The 21,775-nt window shown below is 44.0% G+C and overlaps 1 protein-coding gene across 3 annotated transcripts in view; it reads left to right on the forward strand.

The window, feature by feature from the left end:
- The window catches only part of col12a1a (collagen, type XII, alpha 1a), a 393,755-nt gene that overhangs the window by 198,155 nt on the left and 173,825 nt on the right, over positions 1 to 21,775 (forward strand). For all 3 annotated transcript variants that reach the window (XM_072264772.1, XM_072264773.1, XM_072264774.1), the window contains 5 exons: positions 1,545 to 1,674; positions 8,886 to 9,028; positions 10,297 to 10,426; positions 15,259 to 15,401; positions 18,450 to 18,579. In XM_072264772.1, the coding sequence (XP_072120873.1) occupies positions 1,545 to 1,674; positions 8,886 to 9,028; positions 10,297 to 10,426; positions 15,259 to 15,401; positions 18,450 to 18,579 (676 nt within the window). The remainder of the gene's footprint in view (positions 1 to 1,544; positions 1,675 to 8,885; positions 9,029 to 10,296; positions 10,427 to 15,258; positions 15,402 to 18,449; positions 18,580 to 21,775) is intronic.

Here is a 21,775-nt window from a genome sequence, read left to right on the forward strand (position 1 = left end):
TAGTGAGCTGTTTGGGATGCCTGATGATAATATGACACTAACATGATCAATTTTACTGACACAACCTTCTAATTTCCATTTTTACATCATAAGACCTTAAGACATAGGAGCAGAATTAAGCCATTTGGCCCATTGAGTCTGGTCCACCATTCTATCATAGCTAATTTGTTATCCCTCAGAAGCACATTCTCTTGCCTTTTCCCCATAATATTTGATGCCCTTACTAATCAAGAACCTTATATATGTGTGTGTGTGTGTGTATGTATATATATATATATATATATATATATATATATTGGCACCACACTCCTCCTGTATTCTGAGGCTATGCCCTCTAGTCCTAGACTCCCCCATGATAGGAAACATCCTCTCCACATCCACTCTATCTAGACCATTCAATATTTGATAGGTTTCAATGAGATCCCCCTTCATTCTTCTAAACTCCAGCAAGTCCAGGGCCATTAAGTGCTCCTCGTATATTATCCCTTAATTCCGAATCATTCTTGTGATCCTCCTCTGTACTCTCTCTAATTCTAGCACATATTTTCTCAGATAAGGGGCCTAAAACTGCTCATAATACTCCAAGTACAGTCTGACCAATGCCTTATAAAGTCTCAACATTACATCCTTCCTTTTATATTTTAGCCATCTCGAAATGAATACCAACATTGCATTTGCCTTCCTCACCACCAACTCAATCTGCAAGTAAACCTTTCGGGAATCTCACACAAGGACCCCCAAGTCCCTTTGCACTTCTGATTTCTGAATTTCCCCCCTGTTTAGAAAATACCCTATGCCTTTATTCCTTCCCCACACTACCTTCCATTTCTTTGCCCAATCTCCTAATCTGTCTTGGTCCTTCTTCCTCAAAACTACCTGTCCCTCTACTTAACTTAGTATCGTCCACAAACCTGGCTATAAGGCCATCAATTCCACCACCCAAGTCATTGACATATTCTGTGAGAAGCAGAAGTCCCAATACCAACCTCTGGAGAAAACCTCTGGTCTCCAGCAGTCCACCAGATTTTAGTTTTAAGTGGTTGTGAAATAATTCATTGTGGTATTTGAACTTGTGTTCAAGTAGATGCTCAGTCCAGACCATCAGATTATTGAACCAATATCTTTAATAATAATAATAAAGGCATCCGTTAGTCTTGTGAGACCATGGATCTGCGCCTGGAAAGTCTTCACTTTCCAGGGCACAGGCCTGGGCAAGGTTGTGTGGAAGACCAGCAGTTGCCCATGCTGCAAGTCTCCTCTCCATGACACCAATGTTGTCCAAGGGAAGGGCATTAGGACCCATACAGCTTGGCACCAGTGTTGTCGCAGAGCAATGTGTGATTAAGTGTCTTGCTCAAGGACACAACACGTTGCCTCGGCTGGGGCTCGAACTCATGACCTTCAGGTAGCTCGTCCAATGCCTTAACCACTTGGCCACGTGCTCACTATCTTTACCGATATCACCAATATCTTTACCAGGGTGATATTGTAATCCATCTCAAAGGATTGCCAGATAATGAGATGTTTTGGATTTTTATTGACAGGTCATGGTCTCAGGAAACACACACCATACAGTCCTCAAGAGTCTGCATCCTGATACGCCTTATGATATTTCAGTGGTCCCTGTGTTCCGGGAAGGTGATGGGGCTCCAAAGTCCAGCAGTGGAAGAACATGTAAGTCCTCAGTAAGAAGAGCATTTAAATTATAGGGTCTTAATTAGCTCCATAAGAATCAAAGCTATTTTAATCCAAAGAACACCGTCTCAACTTCTCGTCTACATGGTAAAGCAGCCAGCAGGTTATTTATTCATTTATTTGTTGCTATTATTATTTTTTTTTTGTATTTGCACAGTTTGTCTTCTTTTGAACACTGGCTGCTTGTCAGTCTTTGTGCGTAGGTTTTCATTGACTCGATTGTATTTCTTTGTTCTACTGTGAATGCCCGTAAGAAAATGAATCTCAGAGTAGCATTTGGTGACATCTTGAAATGTGGTGATGATCTTGAAATTCAGCTACAAATTGGGCAAGTATGTCGTTGTAGCCATCTCTGAAACTTGGCTAAAGAATGGCTGCTATTGGGAGTTGAACATCAAAGGATATACAGTGTATCGGAAAGATAGGTTAGTAGGCAGAGGGGGTGGTGTGGCTCTGTGTATAAGAAATAATATTAAATCATTACAAAGGGATGACATAGGATCGGAAGGTGTAGAGTCTCTATGGGTTGAGTCAAGAAATGGCAAGGGTAAAAGGACCCTAATGGCAGCTAAACAGCATTTGGGATGTGGATTATAAATTACACCAGGAGATAGAAAAGGCGTGTCAGAATGGCAATGTCATGATAATTGTTGGAGATTTTAACATGAAAGTGGATTGGGAAAACCAGGCCAGTACTGGACTTCAAGGGCGAGTATTTGTAGAATGTCTAAGGGATGGCTTTTTAGAACAGCTTGTTGTTGAGCCTACTAGGGGATCAGCTGTGCTGGATTGGGTGTTGTGCAATGATTCGGAGGTGATAAGAGAGCTTAAGGTTAAGGAACCCTTAAGGAACAGAGATCACAATATGATCGAGTTCACTTTGAAATTTGAGGAGAAACCAAATTCCAATGTGTCAGTATTTCAGTGGAATAAAGGAAATTACAAATTGACTGGAAAGGGACACTAGTAGGAAGGTCAGCAGAGCAACAATAACTGGAGTTTCTGCGAAAAATGAGGGAAGTGCAAGACAGATATATTCCAAATAAGAAGAAATTTTTGAATGGAAGAGGGTCACTACTGTAGCTGACAAGTGAAGTCAGAGCCAAAGTAAAAGCAAAAGAGAGGGTAACCAAAATAAGTGGGAAGATAGAGGATTGGGAATCTTTTAAAAACTTGCAGAAGGAAACTAAGAAGGTCATTAGGAAGGAAAAGATGAATTATGAAAGGAAACTGGTGACTAATATCAAAGAAGATACTAAAATCTTTTAAGTATATAAAGGATAAAAGAGAGTTGAAGGCAGATATGCAACCAATAGAAAATGATGCTGGAGATATTGTAATGAGAGACACAGATGGCAGGGAACAAAATGAGAAGGTGCTCAGGAAGCTTAATGGTCTGAGGGTGGATAAATGTCTTGGACCTGATGGAATGCACCCTGGGTTCTGAAGGAAGTAGCTGGCACGATTGCAGAGGCATTAACAATGATCTTCCAAGAATCGATAGATTCTGGCATTGTACTGGATGAATGGAGAATTGCAAATATTACTCTGCTATTTAAGAAGGGTGGGAGGAAGCAGAAAGGAAACTATAGACCAGTTATCCTGACATCAGTGGTTAGCAAGCTGTTGCAATCAATTGTTAGGGATAAGATTATAGAGTACCTGGAGGCACATGATAAGATAGGCCAAAGCCAGCATGATTTCCTGAAAGGAAGATCCTGCCTGACAAATGTACTGCAAGTTTTTGGGGAAATTATGAGCAGGGTAGACAAAGGAGATGCAGTAGATGTGGTGAACTTGGAACTGCAGAAGGCCTTTGACAAGGTGCCACACATGAGGCTACTTAGCAAGATAAGACCCCGTGGAATTACAGGGGAGTGACTAGCATGGGTGGAGCATTGACTAATTGGAAGAAACCAGAGAGTGGGAATAAAGGGATCCTATCCTAGCTGGCTGCCAGTTACCAATGGAGTTCCACAGGGTTCGATATTGGGACCGCTGCCTTTTACGACGTATGTCAATGATTGGACGATGGGATTAATGGATTTGTGGCTAAATTTGCCGAAGATACAAAGATAGGTGGAGGAGCGGGTAGTGTTGAGGAAACAGAGAGCCTGCAGAGAGACTTAGATAGTTTAGGGGAATGGGCAAAGAAGTGGCAAATGAAATACAATGTTGGAAAGTGTATGGTCATGCTCTTTGGTGGAAGAAATAAATGGGAAGACTATTATTTAGATGGGCAGAGAATTCAAAATGTAGAGATGTAAAGGGACTTGGGAGTCCTTGTGCAAGATACCCTAAATGTTAACCACCAGGTTGAGTCAGTGGTGAAGAAGGCGAATGCAATGTTGGCGTTCATTTCTAGAGGTATAGAATATAAGAGCAGGGATGTGATGTTGAGGCTCTGTAAGGCACTCATGAGACCACACTTGGAGTATTGTGTGCAGTTTTGGGCTCCTTATTTTAGAAAGGATATACTGACATTGGAGAGAATTCAGAGAAGATTCATGAGCACAATTCCAGGAATGAAAGGGTTTCTGTATGAGGGACGTCTGACAGCTCCTGGGCTGTATTTCCTGGAGTTCAGGAGAATGAGGGAGGATCTCATAGGAACATTCTGAATGTTAAAAGGCCTGAACAGGTTGGATATGGCAAAGCTATTTCCCATGTTAGGCGAGTCTAGGAAACGAGGGCACAAATTTAGGATTGAAGGACATCCATTTAGACTAAAGATGTGGAGAAATTACTTTAGTCAGAGGGTGGTAAATCTGTGGAATTTGTTGCCATGAGCAGCTGTGGAGGCCAAGTCATTGGGTGCATTTAAGGCAGAGATAGATAGGTTCTTGATTAGCCAGGGCATCAAAGGGTCTGGGGAGAAGGCAGGGGAGTGGGGATGACTGGAAGAATTGTATCAGCCATGATTGAATGGTGGAGCAGACTTGATGGGCCAAATGGCCTACTTCTTTCCCTATATCCTATGGTCATATATGTAGCTTGATAATAAATTTGCTTTAAACATTGATGCATAATCAAGGACCCCACCCACTCCCAACATTTTCTTTTTAACCCCATCCCATCATAGAAACACAGAAACCCTACAGCACAATACAGGCACTTGGCCCACAATACTGTGCCGAAAATGAACTTACTGTAGAAATTACCTAGGATTACCCATAGCCCTCTATTTTTCTATGCTCCATGTACCTATCCAGAAGTCTCTTAAAAGACCCTATCGTATTCACCTCCACCACCGTTACTGGCAGCCCATTCCACACACTCACCATTCTCTGCGTAAAAAACTTACCCCTGACATTTCCTCTGTACCTACTACCAAGTACCTTAAAACTGTGCCCTCTCACATTAGCTATTTCAGCCCTAGGAAAAAGCCTCTGACTATCCACACGATCAATGCCTCTCATCATCATATACACCTTTATCAGGTCACCTCTCATCCTCCACTGCTCTTAGGACAAAAGGCCGAGTTCACTCAACCTATTCTCATAAGGCATGCTCCCCAATCCAGGCAACATCCTTGTAAATCTCCTCTGCACCATTTCTATGATTTCCACATCCTTCCTGTAGTGAGGTGACCAGAACTGAGCATAGTACTCCAAGTGGGGTCTGACCAGCATCCTTTATAGCTTCAACATTACCTCTCGGCTCGTAAACTCAATCCCACAGTTGATAAAGGCTAGTGCACCGTATGCCTTCTTAACCATGGAGTCCACCTGCGCAGCAGCTTTGAGTGTCCTACGACCTCAGACTCCAAGATCCCTCTGATCCTCCACACTGCCAAGAGTCTTACCATTAATACTATATTCTGCCATTATATTTGACCTACCAAAATGAACCAAATGTTCATAAATCTTGCCTATTGAGATCTTTTCCATCAATATACAAACCACTGAAGTAAGACTCACTGGTCTATAATTTCCTGGGCTATCTCTACTCCCTTTCTTGAATAAAGGAACAAAATCTGCCAACCTTCCAATCCACCGGAACCTCTTCCATCCCCATTGATAATGCAAAGATCATCGCTAGAGGCACAGCAATCTCCTCCCTCATCTTCCACGGTAGCCTGGGGTGCATCTTTACATCTCGACCGATCCTGGAGACTGATCCAAGTTGATGCTTTCCAAAAGCTCTAGCGCATCCTCTTTCTTTATGTCTACATGCTCAAGCTTTTCAATCCACTGTAAGTCACCCCTACAATCACCAAGGTCTTTTTCTGTAGTGAATACTGAAGCAAAGTATTCATTAAGTACCTCTGCTATCTCCTCCGGTTCCATACACACTTTTCCACTGTCACACTTGATTGGTCCTATTCTCTCATGTATTATCCTCTTGCTCTTCACATTCTTGTAGAATGCCTTGGGGTTTTCCTTAATCCTGCTTACCAAGGCCTTCTCATGGCCTCTTCTGGCTCTCCTAATTTCATTTTTAAGCTCCTTCCTGCTAGCCTTATAATCTTCTAGATCTCTTTCATTATGTAGTTTTTTGAACCTTCTGTAAACTTTTCTTTTCTTCTTGACTAGACTTAACAGCAGCCTTTGTACTCCATGGTTCCTGTATCCTACCATCCTTTCCTTGTCTCATTAGATCGTACCTATGCAGAATGCCACTCAAATATCCTCTGAAAATTTGCGACATTTCTGCCGTTCATTTCCTTGAGAACATCTGTTCCCAATTTATGCTTCCAAGTTCCTGCCCGATAGCTTCATATTTCCCTTTACTCCAATTAAATGCTTTTTCCTAACTTGTCTGTTCCTATCCCTCTTCAATGCTATAGTAAAGGAGATAGAATTGTGATCACTATCTCCAGAATGCTCTCCCACTGAGAGACCTGACACCTGACCAGGTTCATTTCCCAATACCAGATCAAGTACAGCTTCTCCTCTTGTAGGCTTATCTATATATTGTGTCAGGAAACCTTCCTGAACACACCTAACAAACTCCTCCCCATCTAAACCCCTTGCTTTAGGGAGATGCCAATCAATATTTGGGAAATTAAAATCTTCCACCATGACAACCTTGTTATTATTACACCTTTTCAGAACTTGTCTCCCTATCTGTTCCTCGACGTCCCTGTTACTATTGGGTGATCTATAAAAAACACCCAGTAGAGTCATTGATCCCTCCTGTTTCAAATTTCCACCCACAGAGACCCGGTAGACAATCCCTCCAAGACTTCCTCCTTTTCTGCAGCCGTGACACTATCTCTGATCAGCAGTGCTATGCCCCCACCTCTTTTGCCTCCCTCCCTGTCCTTGCTGAAACACCTGAAGCCTGGCACTCGAAATAAGCATTCCTGCCCCTGAGCCATCCAGGTCTCCGTAATGGCCACAACATCATAGCTCAAAGTACTGATCCATGCTCTCTGCTCATCTGTTTTGTTCATGATGCTTCTTGCATTAAAATGGACACACCTCAAACCATTGCTCTAAGCATATTCCTTCTCTGTCACCTGCCTATCCTCCCTCTTGCTCTGTCTCTGAGCTTTCTCTATTTGTGAGCCAACCACCCCTTCCTCCGTCTCTTCAGTTCGATTCCCACCCCCAGCAATTCTAGTTTAAACTCTCTCCGATTGCCTCAGCAAACCTCCCTGCCAGGATATTGGTCCCCCTCAGATTCAAGTACAACCCGTCCTTTTTCTACAGGTCTTGCCTGCCCCAAAAGAGGTCCCCATCAGGCAGAAGATACAAAAGCCTGAAAACACTTACCACCTGGCTGAAGGACAGCTTCTATCCCATTGTTAGCAGACTCTTGGACTGTCTCCTAGTTGAATAAAATGGAATTTTGACATTGTGACCTTACTGTCTGCCTGCACTGTACTTTCTCTGCAACTGTAACTCATTGTTCTGCATTCCGTTCTTTGAATCATAGAAAAATGTAGCACAAGAACATACCCTTTGCCCATCTAGTCCATGCCAAAGCATTTAAACTGCCTACTCCCATCAACTGCACCAGGACCATAGCCCTCCATAACACTATCATCCATGTACCTATCCAAACTTCTCTGAAATATTGAGATCAAGCTCGCATGTACCTTTTGTGCTGGCTAATCGTTTCACACTCTCACGACCCTCTGAGTGAAGAAGTTTCCCCTTGTGTTCCCCTTAAACTTTTCACAGTTCACCCTTAACCAATACAAACACCAGTGTTAGGATGCTGTTAGTTGACTATAGCTCAGCATTTAACACCATCATTCCTACAGTCCTGATTGATAAGCTACAGAATTTGAGCCTCTGTACCACCCTCTGCAATTGGATCCTTGACTTCCTAACTGGAAGACCACAGTCTGTGCAGATTGGTAATAATATCTGCTCCTTGCTGATGATTAGTACTGGGGCACCTCGGGTGTGCGCTTAGCCCACTGCTCTACTCTGTCTACACCCATGACTGTGTGGCTAGGCACAGCTGAAGTGTCATCTATACACTTGCTGATGATACAACCATTGTTGGCAGAATCTCAGATGGAGATGAGAGGGCGTACGGGAGTGAGATATATCAGCTAGTTGACTGATGTTGCAGTAACAATCTTGCGCTCAATATTAGTAAGACCAAAGTGCTGATTGTGGGCTTTCAGAAATGGTAGGACAAGGAAACATAAACCAATCCTCATAAGGGACTCAGAAGTGGAGAGAGTGCTCAATTTCAAGTTCTTGGGTGTCGAGATCTCTGATCTGGCACAGTTGTGTAACATTCGACAGTATCAGTGACCTGGGTTCAATTCCTGTTGCTATCTGTAACGAGTTTGTACATTCTCCCCATGACCATGTGGGTTTCATCCGGGTGCACTGGTTTCTTCCCATGTCCCCCCAAGAAAATCACCTCCCGTTACTATCATATGGGCGTGCGAAGCTAGCCCAGAAACAATGAGACAATCATGGGCTGCCCTCAGCACATCCTCGGACTATGCTGCTTGTTGATGCAAATTGCACGTTTCACTACATGTTTTGATGTACCTGTGACATATAACCATAATTTTGTTATCTTACCCTACTATATAACACTTTTGCTGAATTGATTTGTCCTCCAAATATTCTTCAATCTGATGCGTCAATTAACTCTACACCAAGCGTTGTATTCAGAAGGTTTTGTTGAGATGGGAGGGTGTGAATGCTGGCTTTGTTACATCTGTCGCTTTCTCTGAGAACATAATGGAGTCTCTCCTTGTGTTCCATGCTCAGTAATCCGTGGGTCACCTGGTAACGTTCAAGTCTACAACCCATCGCCGAACAGCCTGAACGTCCGCTGGACCAGCGCTCCAGGTCCCGTTCAGCAGTATAGGGTGGTTTACGCACCTCTGACTGGGACTCGACCCTCACAATACGTAAGTCTCTATATTCCAGCCTATATCGGTCCTGTAATAAATGCTTCCAACTGATTATCTTGAAGCTTTATGGAAAGCTTTGGCTAACTGAAGTGTATCTACACAAAACATAACATCTGGAGGAACTCAGCAGGTCAGGCAACATCTATGGAATTTAATAAACAGTTGACGTTTTGGGCTGAGACCCTTCAAGACTAGAAAGGAAAAGGGTAAAGATCTCCCACCTCACTTTCCAGTCCTGATGGAGGATTTTGGCCTAACACATCGAATGTTTATTCATTTCTGTAGATGCTACCTGATCTGCTGAGCTCCTTCTGCATTTTGTATGTTGCTCTGGATTTCCAGCATTGCAGAATCTCTTGAGATTAAAACATAACATCTGTCATCCACTGGCTCTTCTCTCACCCCTTTTCCTCATCTGCCCATCACCTCTCTCAGTTGACTCTCCTCCTTCCCTTTCTCCCATGGTCCCTCTTCTATCAGATTCCTCCTTCAGCCGTTATTTTTTCCATCTATCGCCTGTCAGCTTCTCACTCCATTGCCCCGCCCCACCCACCCACCTTCCCCCTTACCTGGTCTCACCCATCATCTGCCCCACCCTCTCACCTTCCCCCTTACCTGGTCTCACCCATCACCTGCCAGCTTGTACTCCTTCCCCTCCTCCCTCTTATTCTGGCTTCTTTCTCCTTTCCATCCTGATGAGGGGTCTCAACCCAAAGCATCGTCTATTTATTCCCCTCCATAGCTGTTGCTTGATCTGCTGAGTGAAGGAACATAGCAGGTCAGTACAGCACAGTACAGGCAATAGGGGGAAGAAGCCTGCTAGAGAGCACTCTGGAGTTATTTAAATATAGCAGATATTAATTCAAGCAGGAAGTAGTCTTCAGTTTTTATTGTAAATTGCAAGTAATTTCACCCACAGGCTGGCCAACAAGAAAAAGGGTTCATAGTAGTGTAGCGGTTACTGTGATGCTGTTACAGCTTGGGGCATTGGAGTTTGTAGTTCAATTCCAGCATCCTCTGTAAGCAATTTCATACGTTCTTTACTGTGTGCATGCTGGCCTCTGCTGAGTGTTCCGGTTTCTTCACAGTCCCAAGACATATTGGTTAGTGTGTTAAATGGTCATTGCAAATTGTCCTGTGATTCGGCTAGGGGTTAGTGGCCAGAATGGCTCGGAGGGTTGGGAGGACCTATTCTGCACTGTATCTCAAAATCAAAAAAAAAAATCTTGAACGTGCTGACGTGGATGCATTTTTCTGTCGAGCAGATGGTGGTACCAGGGAATGCCAACAACGTGCTTCTGGAACGCCTGCAGCCAGACACGCCATACTCTGTGAACGTGGTGGCCCTGTACTCGGACGGGGAAGGAGGCCAGCTCTCCAGCGATGGCCGAACATGTAGGTTGAGTACCAGTGATAGAATGTGTGAGTGCAGGGTCTGCACTAATGTGCGAACATCAGGATTCTGGTTTATTATCACTGACGTGCAGACTGTGAAAAATTCTTAGGGATACACACACACACACACACACACACACACACACATATATATATATATATTTGATTCTAAATGGTTTATTGATTATTACAGAATGTCTTTCTGATGCTTTCTGCTCCCTCCTCTTTCCCTTCCCCTTTCTAAACTATGATTACTTTCAGCTTGCCCCATCCCACTCTCAGTCCACAATAGAGACCCATATCAGAATCAAGTTTATCATCACTCACATAGATCATGAATTTTTATATATGTGCTGACGTTGGAAAGGGTTCAGAGAAGATTCACTAGAATGATTCCGGGAATGAGAGGGTTAACATATGAGGAACGTTTGTCCGCTCTTGGACTGTATTCCTTGGAGTTTAGAAGAATGAGGGGAGACCTCATAGAAACATTTTGAATGTTGAAAGGCATGGACAGAGTGGATGTGGCAAAGTTGTTTCCCATGATGGGGGAGTCTAGTACGAGAGGGCATGACTTAAGGATTGAAGGGCGCCCATTCAGAACAGAAATACGAAGAAATTTTTTTAGTCAGAGGGCGGTGAATCTATGGAATTTGTTGCCACGGGCAGCAGTGGAGGCCAAGTCATTGGGTGTATTTAAGGCAGAGATTGATAGGTATCTGAGTAGCCAGGGCATCAAAGGTTACGGTGAGAAGGCGGGGGAGTGGTACTAAATGGGAGAATGGATCATCTCATGATAAAATGGCGGAGCAGACTCGATGGGCCAAATGGCCAACTTCTGCTCCTTTGTCTTATGGTCTTATGGAGTTCTGGTGTTATAGTCCATGTTTCGGAAGCATACAGCAAGATTGACCAGATGTAACAGTTTAGTAGCCTAAGCCTTGTCGTTATGGAAATGTGTCTGTTGGTAAAAATGGGTTTCATTTTTTGGAAGTTGGTAAGTTGGTTTTGGCAATGGCAATTCTTCTTTTTATTTCTACTTTACTTCTAGAATCTTGTGATATAAAGCTACCAAAGTAATTAAAGCTGGTCTTTTGTTCAATCTCTTGGTTACCGATGTACAATTGGCAGATGGGAGTATCTAAGAGGAGGTATCTAAATAGGCACAGAGTGTACAATTTCCGCAGTCCTCCCTTCACTTTCAATAAAGATAGTGCATTTCTACTTTTGCCCAGTGACCAACAGAACAAATAAAAGATTCGAAGTGTGTTTATTATCAAAGTATGCCTGCAGTATACAACCCTGAGATTTGACTTCCCACAGACAGCCGCAGAACAAAGAAACACCGTGGAAACCAGTTCAACGAAAACATCTCACACCCAACGCGCGAGAAAAAGAACAGATATCACAAACGGCAAAAAGCGAGCGAGTAGCACACAGGATATTAAATATCAAACCGCAGGGTACTTCAGACAGTCGAGGAATATCCAGTTCGGCTCAATTCTGTTCATTGTAGCGCTGTCATTTGTTGGCTGCAGAGCCAATCCGACCTGATCAAAAATCACACAAAATAGGAGTAACCAGAAACACATGGTAAGGTGAACTGCAGAGTCCTCTAAAAATGAGCCCAGTCCACAAACCGAGCTGATTAAACTTTGCCCCAAGACTCCTGCACCTTCCTCTGGCAGCAGAGGGAGAGGGAGACCGGTCAAATGCAGGCAGACTATAAATCTCTCTCTTGGAGCAAAGAGTGAGATTAGTACAGACATAGCGAGAGCTTTCTCTGCACCCTACCTGCACTCATAATATCCGGGAGCAAGTGATTGTTTCACTTCTGCCAAGCAGGTCTCTTCTCCTCTGTCTATGTGGCTAGGCAGGCTAACTGTACTCCTCCATGTCTCCAGTTAGGTGCCAAATGCCTGATGGTGCTGTTAGTATTGGCGAGCTCAGGACTAATATTCCTATCACATTCTGAATCTGTCTGGGTATGTGGTAAATATATCTGGGCTGTTAGTTTATTTAAAGTGGAGGGTCTCGGAGCCCGGGAGGATTTTCATGGTAATGTTATGCTGTCTGTGCTTCTCAGTGCCTTGGTAAAAGAGCCAACGTAATCAAAGGCCCCACCAACCCTCGACATGCTCTCTTCTCCCCTCCCATTGAGCAGAAGATACCAAAGCCTAAAAGCATGTACCACCAGGCTGTAGGACAGCTTCTACCCCACTGCTCAAGGACTCTTGAATGGTCAAATAGCAGGGGGTAATGGTCTGAAGCGATTACAAAGAAGGCTTGACAGTGGCTATACCTCATTAGGAGTTTGAGGAGAATTGGTATGTCACCAAAGACACTTGCATATTTCTACAGATGTACCATTCTGACTGGTTGCCTCACCATCTGGTATGGAGGGGCCACTGTGCAGGATCAGAAAGATAGTTGTAAACTCAGCCAGCTCCATCTCAGGCACTGAGTTCCCCAGCATTAGTGTATTTTCAAAAGGTGATGCCTCAAGAAGGGGTTATCCACAATTAAGGGCCCCCATCACCCAGGACATGCCCTCTTCTCATTGCTACCGTCAAGGAGAAGGTACAAAAGCCTGAAGAGGCACACTCAACATTTCAGGAATAGCTTCTTCCCTTCCACCATAAGATTTCTTAATGGACAATGAACCCATGAAAAGTACCACAGTATATTTTTTCCTCTCTTTGTGCAACTTACTTAATTAGGGAAGACAATCAGCCAATCTCTGGCCCCACCAAATGTATGAGATTGAGGTGCAAAACCTCCTGTTTGTGTGGATGTTGTGTGATGTGTTACCCTATTACAAATCAGTACCACGAAATAACAAACGGTACACCATATGCAATTAAACAACTTAGTACCTCTTTGTGTGTGTGTGTGTGTGTGTGTGTGTGCGTGCGTGTCTGATGGTGTGGTTAGTATTGGCGAGCTCAGGACTAATATTCCTATCACGTTCTGAATCTGTCTGGGTATGTGGTAAATATATCTGAGCTGTTAGTTTATTTAAAGCGAAGGGTCTTCATATATATATATATATATATATATATATACACACACACACACCCACCCACATCTAGTATATATCCTCAGAGCCCTGAAGAAAATTAGAGATAAAAAATAAAAGATTACCTTTTTTTGATACATATACATTGAAATACACAGTATAGTGAAATACATTGTTTACAATAAAATCAAATCTACGAGGATCGTGGCTGGTGGCCAGCCCGCATACATTGCCATGCTTCCAGCACCAGCACTGCATGCCCATAATTCACTTGCCCTAACCGTACATCTTTGGAACGTGGGAGGAACTGGAGCACCCGGAGGAAAGTCGTGCCATCGTGGGGAGAACCTACAAGCTCTTCACAGGCAGTGGCGGGAATTGAACCCGAGTTATTGATCACTGTCCAAAATAGTTTTTCACTGTACTCAGTGCGTGAGACAATAATATAATAAATCTGAAATAATAAACCAATAGATTGTCACGTCATGGAAAGAGCATCATCCCCTGCAATTATTATACAAAAGACACCCTGATGTGATGATAGTTAGGAATTGAATCTTCGTGGGTCAAAGAAATATGTTTCACTCAGACAAGGACGTGGATGTTAATATATAGAACACAAAACTCAGCAGCATAGCACAATGGATATCGACTTCTCCTTCCAGTGAACAAATTCCCCCCTCTATTCCCCTCTCTGACCTTTCACTTCTTCTCACCTATCTATTACCTCCCCCTGGGTCCCCTCCTCCTCCTCTTCCTCCTGTTGTCCACTCTCCTCTCCTATCAGATTCCTTCCTCTCCTGCCATTAAGCTTTCTTACCTGCCTGGCTTCACCTACCATCCTCCCCCTTCCCCCACCTTCTCATGTCTTAAATACCTCTGACGTATCTGCCTTTACCACTACCCTGGGAGTGTGCTCCATTGACCACAACTCTCAGTGTGAAAGGACTACCTCTGACATCCCACCATCCTAGACTTTCCTACAATCACCTTGAAGTTATGTCCCCCTTGCATAAGCCATTTCTGCCCTAGAGAAGAGTCTCTGGCTGTCCACTCGATCGATGCCATTTCCAAGAGATGATGAAGCAGGCTGAGATTGATTGGGAGCAGTGTCATTACCTGTGGACATCGAAAATTCAACCAGTGATGCTTTTATGCTTGCAAAGAAACTATTCAGCCTGACTGTGTCTTCCAGACCTAATTCCTACTTAATATGCAACATATTTCTCTGATGAGTTAGAATTCTTCGACATGGTTTATTCTGCGTAATGTCCCCCGTGTGAGAGCATTTGATGTGAACTGTAGGGGTGGGGGGTGCTCAGGAGAATGATTTTGGGAATGAAAGAGTTAATGTATGAGAAATGATTAATAACTCTGACCCTGTATCCGCTGGAGCTTAGAATAATGATGAGGGATCTCATTGAAACCTGCTAAATATTGAAAAGCCTAGATAGAGTGGATGTGGAGAGGATGTTTCCTCATAGTGGGTGAGTCTAGGACCAGAGGGCACAGATCAGAATAGAGGGATGCCCTTTTAGAACAGAGATGAGATGGAATTTCTTTAGCCAGAGGGTCGTGAGTCTGTGGAATTCATTGTCATGGGCAGCTGTGCTGGACATGACAATGGGTATATTTAGAGCAGAGGTTAACAGGTTCTTGGTTAATCAGGGCATCAGAAGTTACAGAGAGAACACAGGAGAATGGAGTTGAAGGGGATAAGAAATCAGCTATGATGGAACAGTGGAACAGACTCGATAGTCCCAATGACCTAATTCTGCTTCTATGTTTTATGGATATTTTTATTTCTCTGCAGTAAGCCGGAGTGGGCCAAGAAACATGAGGGTGTATGATGCGACCACCAACACCTTAAGTGTGAGCTGGGACCATGCGGAAGGGCCAGTCCAACAGTACAGGATCGTATATGCCCCAACAGTCGGAGACCCAATTGAGGAGTTTGTAAGTATCAACTTTCATCTGGCATATAGCCTCAGTTGTAAATAAAAATTCGACTGCTTAAATTCCATTGCTTGAATGTCTGCAGAAACAGGGCTCTGTGAGTGCACTGAGGAAGTTGAAACGCAATGTCTGTGAATCTACGAGTCCCCTGAGGACCAGCGATGACAGACCCCAAGTTGGAGAAGCTTGTGTGTGCGTGTGTGTGTGTGTGAGAGAGAGAGAGTGAGGAATGGGACTTGTTTTGCTGTGATTTAGGCAGAGTGGAATGGTCCATGTTCCAAGCCTTCCATAGTAACGCTCCCCAACTCTTCCTCTGCTACTTTGACAATGCATCCATGCCAAGCTCATCAATCTCATCAACTTTGCCTCCAACTTGCACCCTGCCATTAAATTCACTTGGTCCATTTCTGACACCTCTGTTCCCTTTCTCAATCTCTGTCTACCGATATCTTTTATAAACCTATTGACTGCCACAACTATCTGGACTCTTCCCACTTCTTCTGTAAAAAAGTTATTCCTTTTTCTCAGTTCCTTTATCTTCACTGCATCTGTTAATAGGATGAGATTTTTTTTTCCCAGAACATCTGAGATGCCTTCTTCAAAGAACAGACTTCCACTATTGATGTCCATTCCCCAGGCATTCACCCTCATCCAATTTTAGTGCCACCTCAAAAGGGATAGAGTTTCTCTTGTCCTCACCTACCACCCCATAACCTTCTGCATCCAGCACAACATTCTCAAAGGAATTCATAAAATCATGAGGGTTATGGATAAGGTGAATGGTCATAGTGTATTCCCCAGGGTTGGGGAGTCAAAATTGAGTGGGCACAGATACAAGATAAGAGCAGAGAGATTTGAAAGGGTGCTGAGAGGTAGCTTCTTTACACAGAGGGTGGTGAGTACTTGGAACAAGCTGCTGTAGGAAGTGTTTGAGGCAGGTACAATTGCACATTTAAGAGACATTTGAAGAGATGCATGGAGAGCAGGGGCTTGTAAAGTTCTGGGCAGAAGTGGGCAATCGGAGCTTGCAGTGATTGGCATGGTAAATTGAGCTGAATAGCATGTTTCTGTGCTGCATTATTCTGTAGCTCGATGACTGACTGTGTTAGGGGTAAGATACTGGCGTAAATTCATGTTTATATACTTACAGATAGAAAGCAGAGTAGTCTGAGGCAGTGAACAGCAGGATCTTATTGGGATCAATATTTGGGCTATATCTATTCTCAGTCAATACTGTTAATTATTAAGGGGAAGTTATGGGTAATATACTGATGTTTGCTGCCATTATAAAGCTAGGTGGCAACTAGCTCTGTGAGGGGAATTCAGAGATGCTTCAAGGGTCATATTAACAGGCTAAGGGAAAGGGCGAAGATGTGACATATGGAATATAACATGTTCAAGGTCAAGGACAGCTTCTATCCTGTGATCAGAGACCTGAACTGACTTTTTATAGATGAGTCGAACCTTAAATTTCTCAAGTTATCTCAATGTGATCTCTGTATGTACTTCCAGCTGTCTGAGTAAAGCAGCCAACTTAAACAAGGGCCCAATCCACCTTGGACGTCCTCTCTTCTTCCCCATTCCCAACAGGCAGGAAAAACAAAATCCTGAGATCATGATTACTAGGCTCAAGGGCAGCTTCTATCCTGCTGTTACAAGAGTATTGACATCCTCTAGTTTGATAAGATGGACTCTTTTACCTCGTAATATCCTTGCACCTTATTATTTGCTTGCAGTGCTTGGTATTAGACCATAAGATTATTAGATATAGGAGCAGAATTAGGCCATTTGGCCCACCAAGTTGCTCCACCATTTCATCATGGCTGATCCAATTTTCCTCTCAACCCCAATCTCCTGCTCTCTCCCTGTATCCCTTCATGCCATGACCAATCAGGAATCTATCAACCTCTGCCTTGAATGTACATAAGGAGTTGGTCTCCACAGCTGCCTGTAGCAATGAATTCCACACATACCACTCTCTGGCTAAAGAAATTCCTTCTCATCTCCATTCTAAAAGGACGCCTCACTATTCTGAGGCTCTGTCCTCTGTTCTTACACCCTCCCAACAAAGGAGACGTCCTCTCCACATCCACTCTATCAAGACCTTTCACCATTTGATAGGTTTCATTGAGGTCACCCCTCGTTCTCCTGGATTCGAGTGAATACAGGCCCAGAACCATCAAGTGCACTTCATATGACAACCATTCAAACCTAGCATCATTTTCATGAACCTCCTTTGAACCCGCTCCAGTTTCAACACATCCTTTCTAAGATAAGGGGCCCAAACCTGCTCACAGTACTTCAAGTGAGACATCACCAGTGCTTTAAGAGTCTCAACATTGCATCCTTGCTTTTATATTCTAGTACTAACATAGAAACATAGAAAGCCTACAGCACAATACGGTCCTTTTGGCCCAGAAAGTTGTGCTGAACATGTCCCTACCTTAGAAATTACTAGGCTTACCCACAGCCCTCTATTTTTTAAGCTCCATGTACCTATCCAAAAGTCTCTTAAAAGACCCTGTGGTATTTGCCTCCACCACCGTTGCCGGCAGCCACCACTCTCTGAGTAAAAAACTTACCCCTGGTATCTCCTCTGTAACTACTCCCCAGCACCTTAAACCTGTGTCCTCTTGTGGCAGCTATTTCAGCCCTGGGAAAAAGCCTCTGACTATCCACACGATCAATGCCTCTCATCATCTAATACATTTCTTCTACCAAAGTGCATGAGCATGCACTGTGTTCCATCTGCCATTTTATTGCCCATTCTCCTAAAATGTCTGCCCTTCTGTAGCCTCTCTACTTCCTCAAAACTATCTTTCTCTCCATCCATCTTCATTTCGTTTGCAAACTTTGCAACAAAGCCACTAATTCCATCAGCCAAATCATTGATATATAATACTAGTTGCTGGCAGTCAGTCAGAAAAGGCTCCCTACATTCCCACTCTTTGCCTCCTGCCAATGAGCCTCTGTGTTCATCTAAGAGATTGTGACTCTCATCTGCCTTGTTGTTTGTTAAAGAAAAGTCTTGCTCTGTTCTTGTTTCAGACCTATGTTCCTGGAAGAAGAAACAACGTGATCCTACACTCTCTCATGCCTGACACTCCATACAGAATCAATGTGGTGGCCATGTACGATGATGGGGATGGAGGACAGCTGACAGGAGATGGCAGGACAGGTGATCACCTTCTATTTAATGATGCAGAGCCAGAACCAGTGTATCATCACTGACGTATGCCGTGACTTTGTTATTATGTTACAGCAGTTCAGTTTCAAGACAAGAATGTTTCAATTGTATGGGAGAGGAATAATGAGGTAGTGAGGTACAATTCTGAAATCTGATGGCTGAGGGGAAGAAACTATTAGAACTATAGAACCATAGTACATTACAGCACAGAAACAGGCCTTTTGGCCCTTCTTGGCTGTGCCGAACCATTTTTCTGCCTAGTCCCACAGACCTGCACCTGGACCATATCCCTCCATACACCTCTCATCCGTGTACCTGTCCAAGTTTTTCTTAAATGTTAAAAGTGAGCCCGCATTTACCAGTTCATCTGGCAGCTCATTCCACACTCCCACCACTCTCTGTGTGAAGAAACCCCCCCAATGTTCCCTTTAAACGTTTCTCCCTTCACCCTTAACCCATGTCCTCTGTTTTTTTTTCTCCCCTAGCCTCAGTGGAAAAAGCCTGCTTGCATTCACTCTATCTATACCCATCATAATTTTATATACCTCTATCAAATCTCCCCTCATTCTTCTACGCTCCAGGGAATAAAGTCCTAAATTATTCAACCTTTCTCTGTAACTCAGTTTCTCAAGTCCCAGCAACATCCTTGTAAACTTTCTTTGCACTCTTTCAACCTTATTAATATCCTTGCTGTAATTTGGTGACCAAAACTGCACACAATTCTTGGATCTTGGATCTTTCAGTGTGGTTCTTTGGGCTCTTGTACCTTTCCCCTAATAAGGGGTCACCTCCTCGATGCTGAGTGACAGATGCTGCTTTCTTGATCACTGCTTCCTGGAGTTGTCCTCGATGGAGGAGGGTGTTGTTCCTGTGATGGAATTGGCTGAGTCTACCAGCCTCTTTGGCCTCTTTTGATCATGCATACTGGATTCTCCATGCCAGGTGCTGATGCAACCACTCAGAATGCTCTCCATGGTATGTCTCTAGAAATTTAAAAGAGAAGAGGGCATATCCCCGGTTGCCTGGGTCCTTAGTGGATCCCAGTTTCTTGAGGTGCCAGCTTTTGAAGCTGCCCTTGAGGGTGCGGGAGCTTGTGCCCATGTTGGAGGTGGCTGAGCTTGTAACCCGCTGCAGCTTTTTTCCGATCCTGTGCAGTGGCCCTCCACCCCAGACGATGATGCAACCACCATACATCCATAGAAATTTGCAAGACACTTTGATGACATAAACCTGTGGTTCCCAACCTCCGGGCCGCGAAGGGTGCACGGGTGCAGCGGTAGCCGGAGCGCACCCAGCACATCTTTAAGAAAAAAACCGAAGTAAACAAGCTAATTAATTAGGTGCCGCCCAGCACGTAAGTGTCGGCCCAGGTCAGAGGCGATTGCCGATTTCACTTGCTCTACGCGATGCTCACTCCTCTTTCCAGGGCGCTGGAGCCTTTAGCTGTTCCATTGTTTGGTCAATTTAAACGCCAGCCCAGACAGGCTGAAAAGACAGGGCTGTCAGGATAGAGGTGACATGTTGAATCTACACAAACTTCTAATAAAGTATAGGCACTGCTGTGCTTTCTTTGTAATGACAGTTACATGCTGGTCCCAGGACAGATCCTCTGACACTTTTCAGAAAGAGAAACGTCGATCCTTAATGCCGAAGAATTTAAAGTTATTGACCCTCTCCACCTCAGTTTCTCTAATGAAGACTGGCTTCTGGGCGGCATCTAATTAATTAGCTTGTTTATTTCGGCTTTTTTCTTGAAGATGTGCTGGGTGCGCTCTGTCTACAACTGCCCCCCTGCATGCTTCACGGCCCGGTATCGGTCCGCGGCCTGGAGGTTGGGGACCACTGACATAAACTCAAACTCCTAACAAAGTAGAGCCACGTCTTTGTGATTGGATCCGGGATAGATTCTCTGATCTGTCTTGCAGTTTTGCTTCTAATCCTCTGATCAGGAGAAATGAATGATAGGTCTTTGTCAGTTGCTAGGTTATAAATTGTGGGGGAGTCAAAGTCCAGAGGACACAGCCTCAGAAAAGAGAGTGTTGAATCTGTGGAATTTGTTGCAACAGAAGGCTGTGGAGGCCAAATCATTGTTTATACTTAAGGCAGAGGTTGATAGATTCTGGATTAGTCAGGGCATGGAGAGAGGTGCTCAACAAAGTAGTCCCCCAGTTTATGCGGGATAAGCAGTATATATGTTGGGGATAAACTGCCTTCCTCATTCGCCCTCTTTAGTTCTACTGATATTTCATTGTATTCCTTACTTTTGTGGCTTAACATATCATAATCGGGTTTATTGCCACTGACATATGTAGTGAAGTTTTTTGTTTTGCAGCAAAAAATAGTGCAATGCTATATATTATCTTAAGAAATATGTATCAAATAATTAAATTAGTGCAAAAAGAGATTAAAATAGTGAGATGGTGTTAATGAACTCTCAGGTGTTGGGGCCCGTGACATCCTGGACTGAATCCACACATTCTTAAGTGGGAGGGTGAGCAGCCAGAGGTCGTGGTCCAAGTCAGTACAAATGACATGGGCAGGAAGGGTGACGAGGTCTTGCAGCGTGAATTCAGGGAGTTAGGCGCTAAGTTAAAGGACAGGAGCTCCAGGGCTGTGATCTCAGGATTGCTGCCCACGCCACGTGCTCGTGAGGCCATAAGCAGGAAGAGTATACAGTTTGACACGTGGCCAAGCAGCTGGTGTAGGAGGGAGGGTTGAGGTGTGTTGGATGATTGGACTCTCTTCCAGGGAAGGTGGGACTTGCACCGAAGGGACAGTTTGCACATGGACTGGGGGGAAACTAATACAGTATCCTTGTAAGAAAGTTTGTTTGTGCTGCACAAGGGTTTAAACTAGAGTTGCAGGGGGATGGGGTCCAGAGTGCCAGTGATTGGGGGAAAGGCGTTGTAAGCCTACATGCAAAGTCAGGAGTCGAAAAGTCGAGCATGGTGTAGGACTAACGATCTGAGTTGTGTATATTTCAACGCAAGGAGTATCGTGGGAAAGATGGGTGAGCTTAGAGCATGGGATTATTACACAGGTACATGGATGGGAGGGGTACAGTCTGGGTGCAAGCCAATGGGACTAGACTAGATACGCTGAATGGCGTGCTTCTGTGCTGCAGTGTTCTATGACTCTGTGACTGATTGGAAATCTGGTGGCAGAGGGGAAGAAACTGTTCCTAAAA

Source organism: Mobula birostris, chromosome 8 (genome assembly GCF_030028105.1).
Source record: "Mobula birostris isolate sMobBir1 chromosome 8, sMobBir1.hap1, whole genome shotgun sequence".
Taxonomy (NCBI): Eukaryota; Metazoa; Chordata; class Chondrichthyes; order Myliobatiformes; family Myliobatidae; genus Mobula; species Mobula birostris.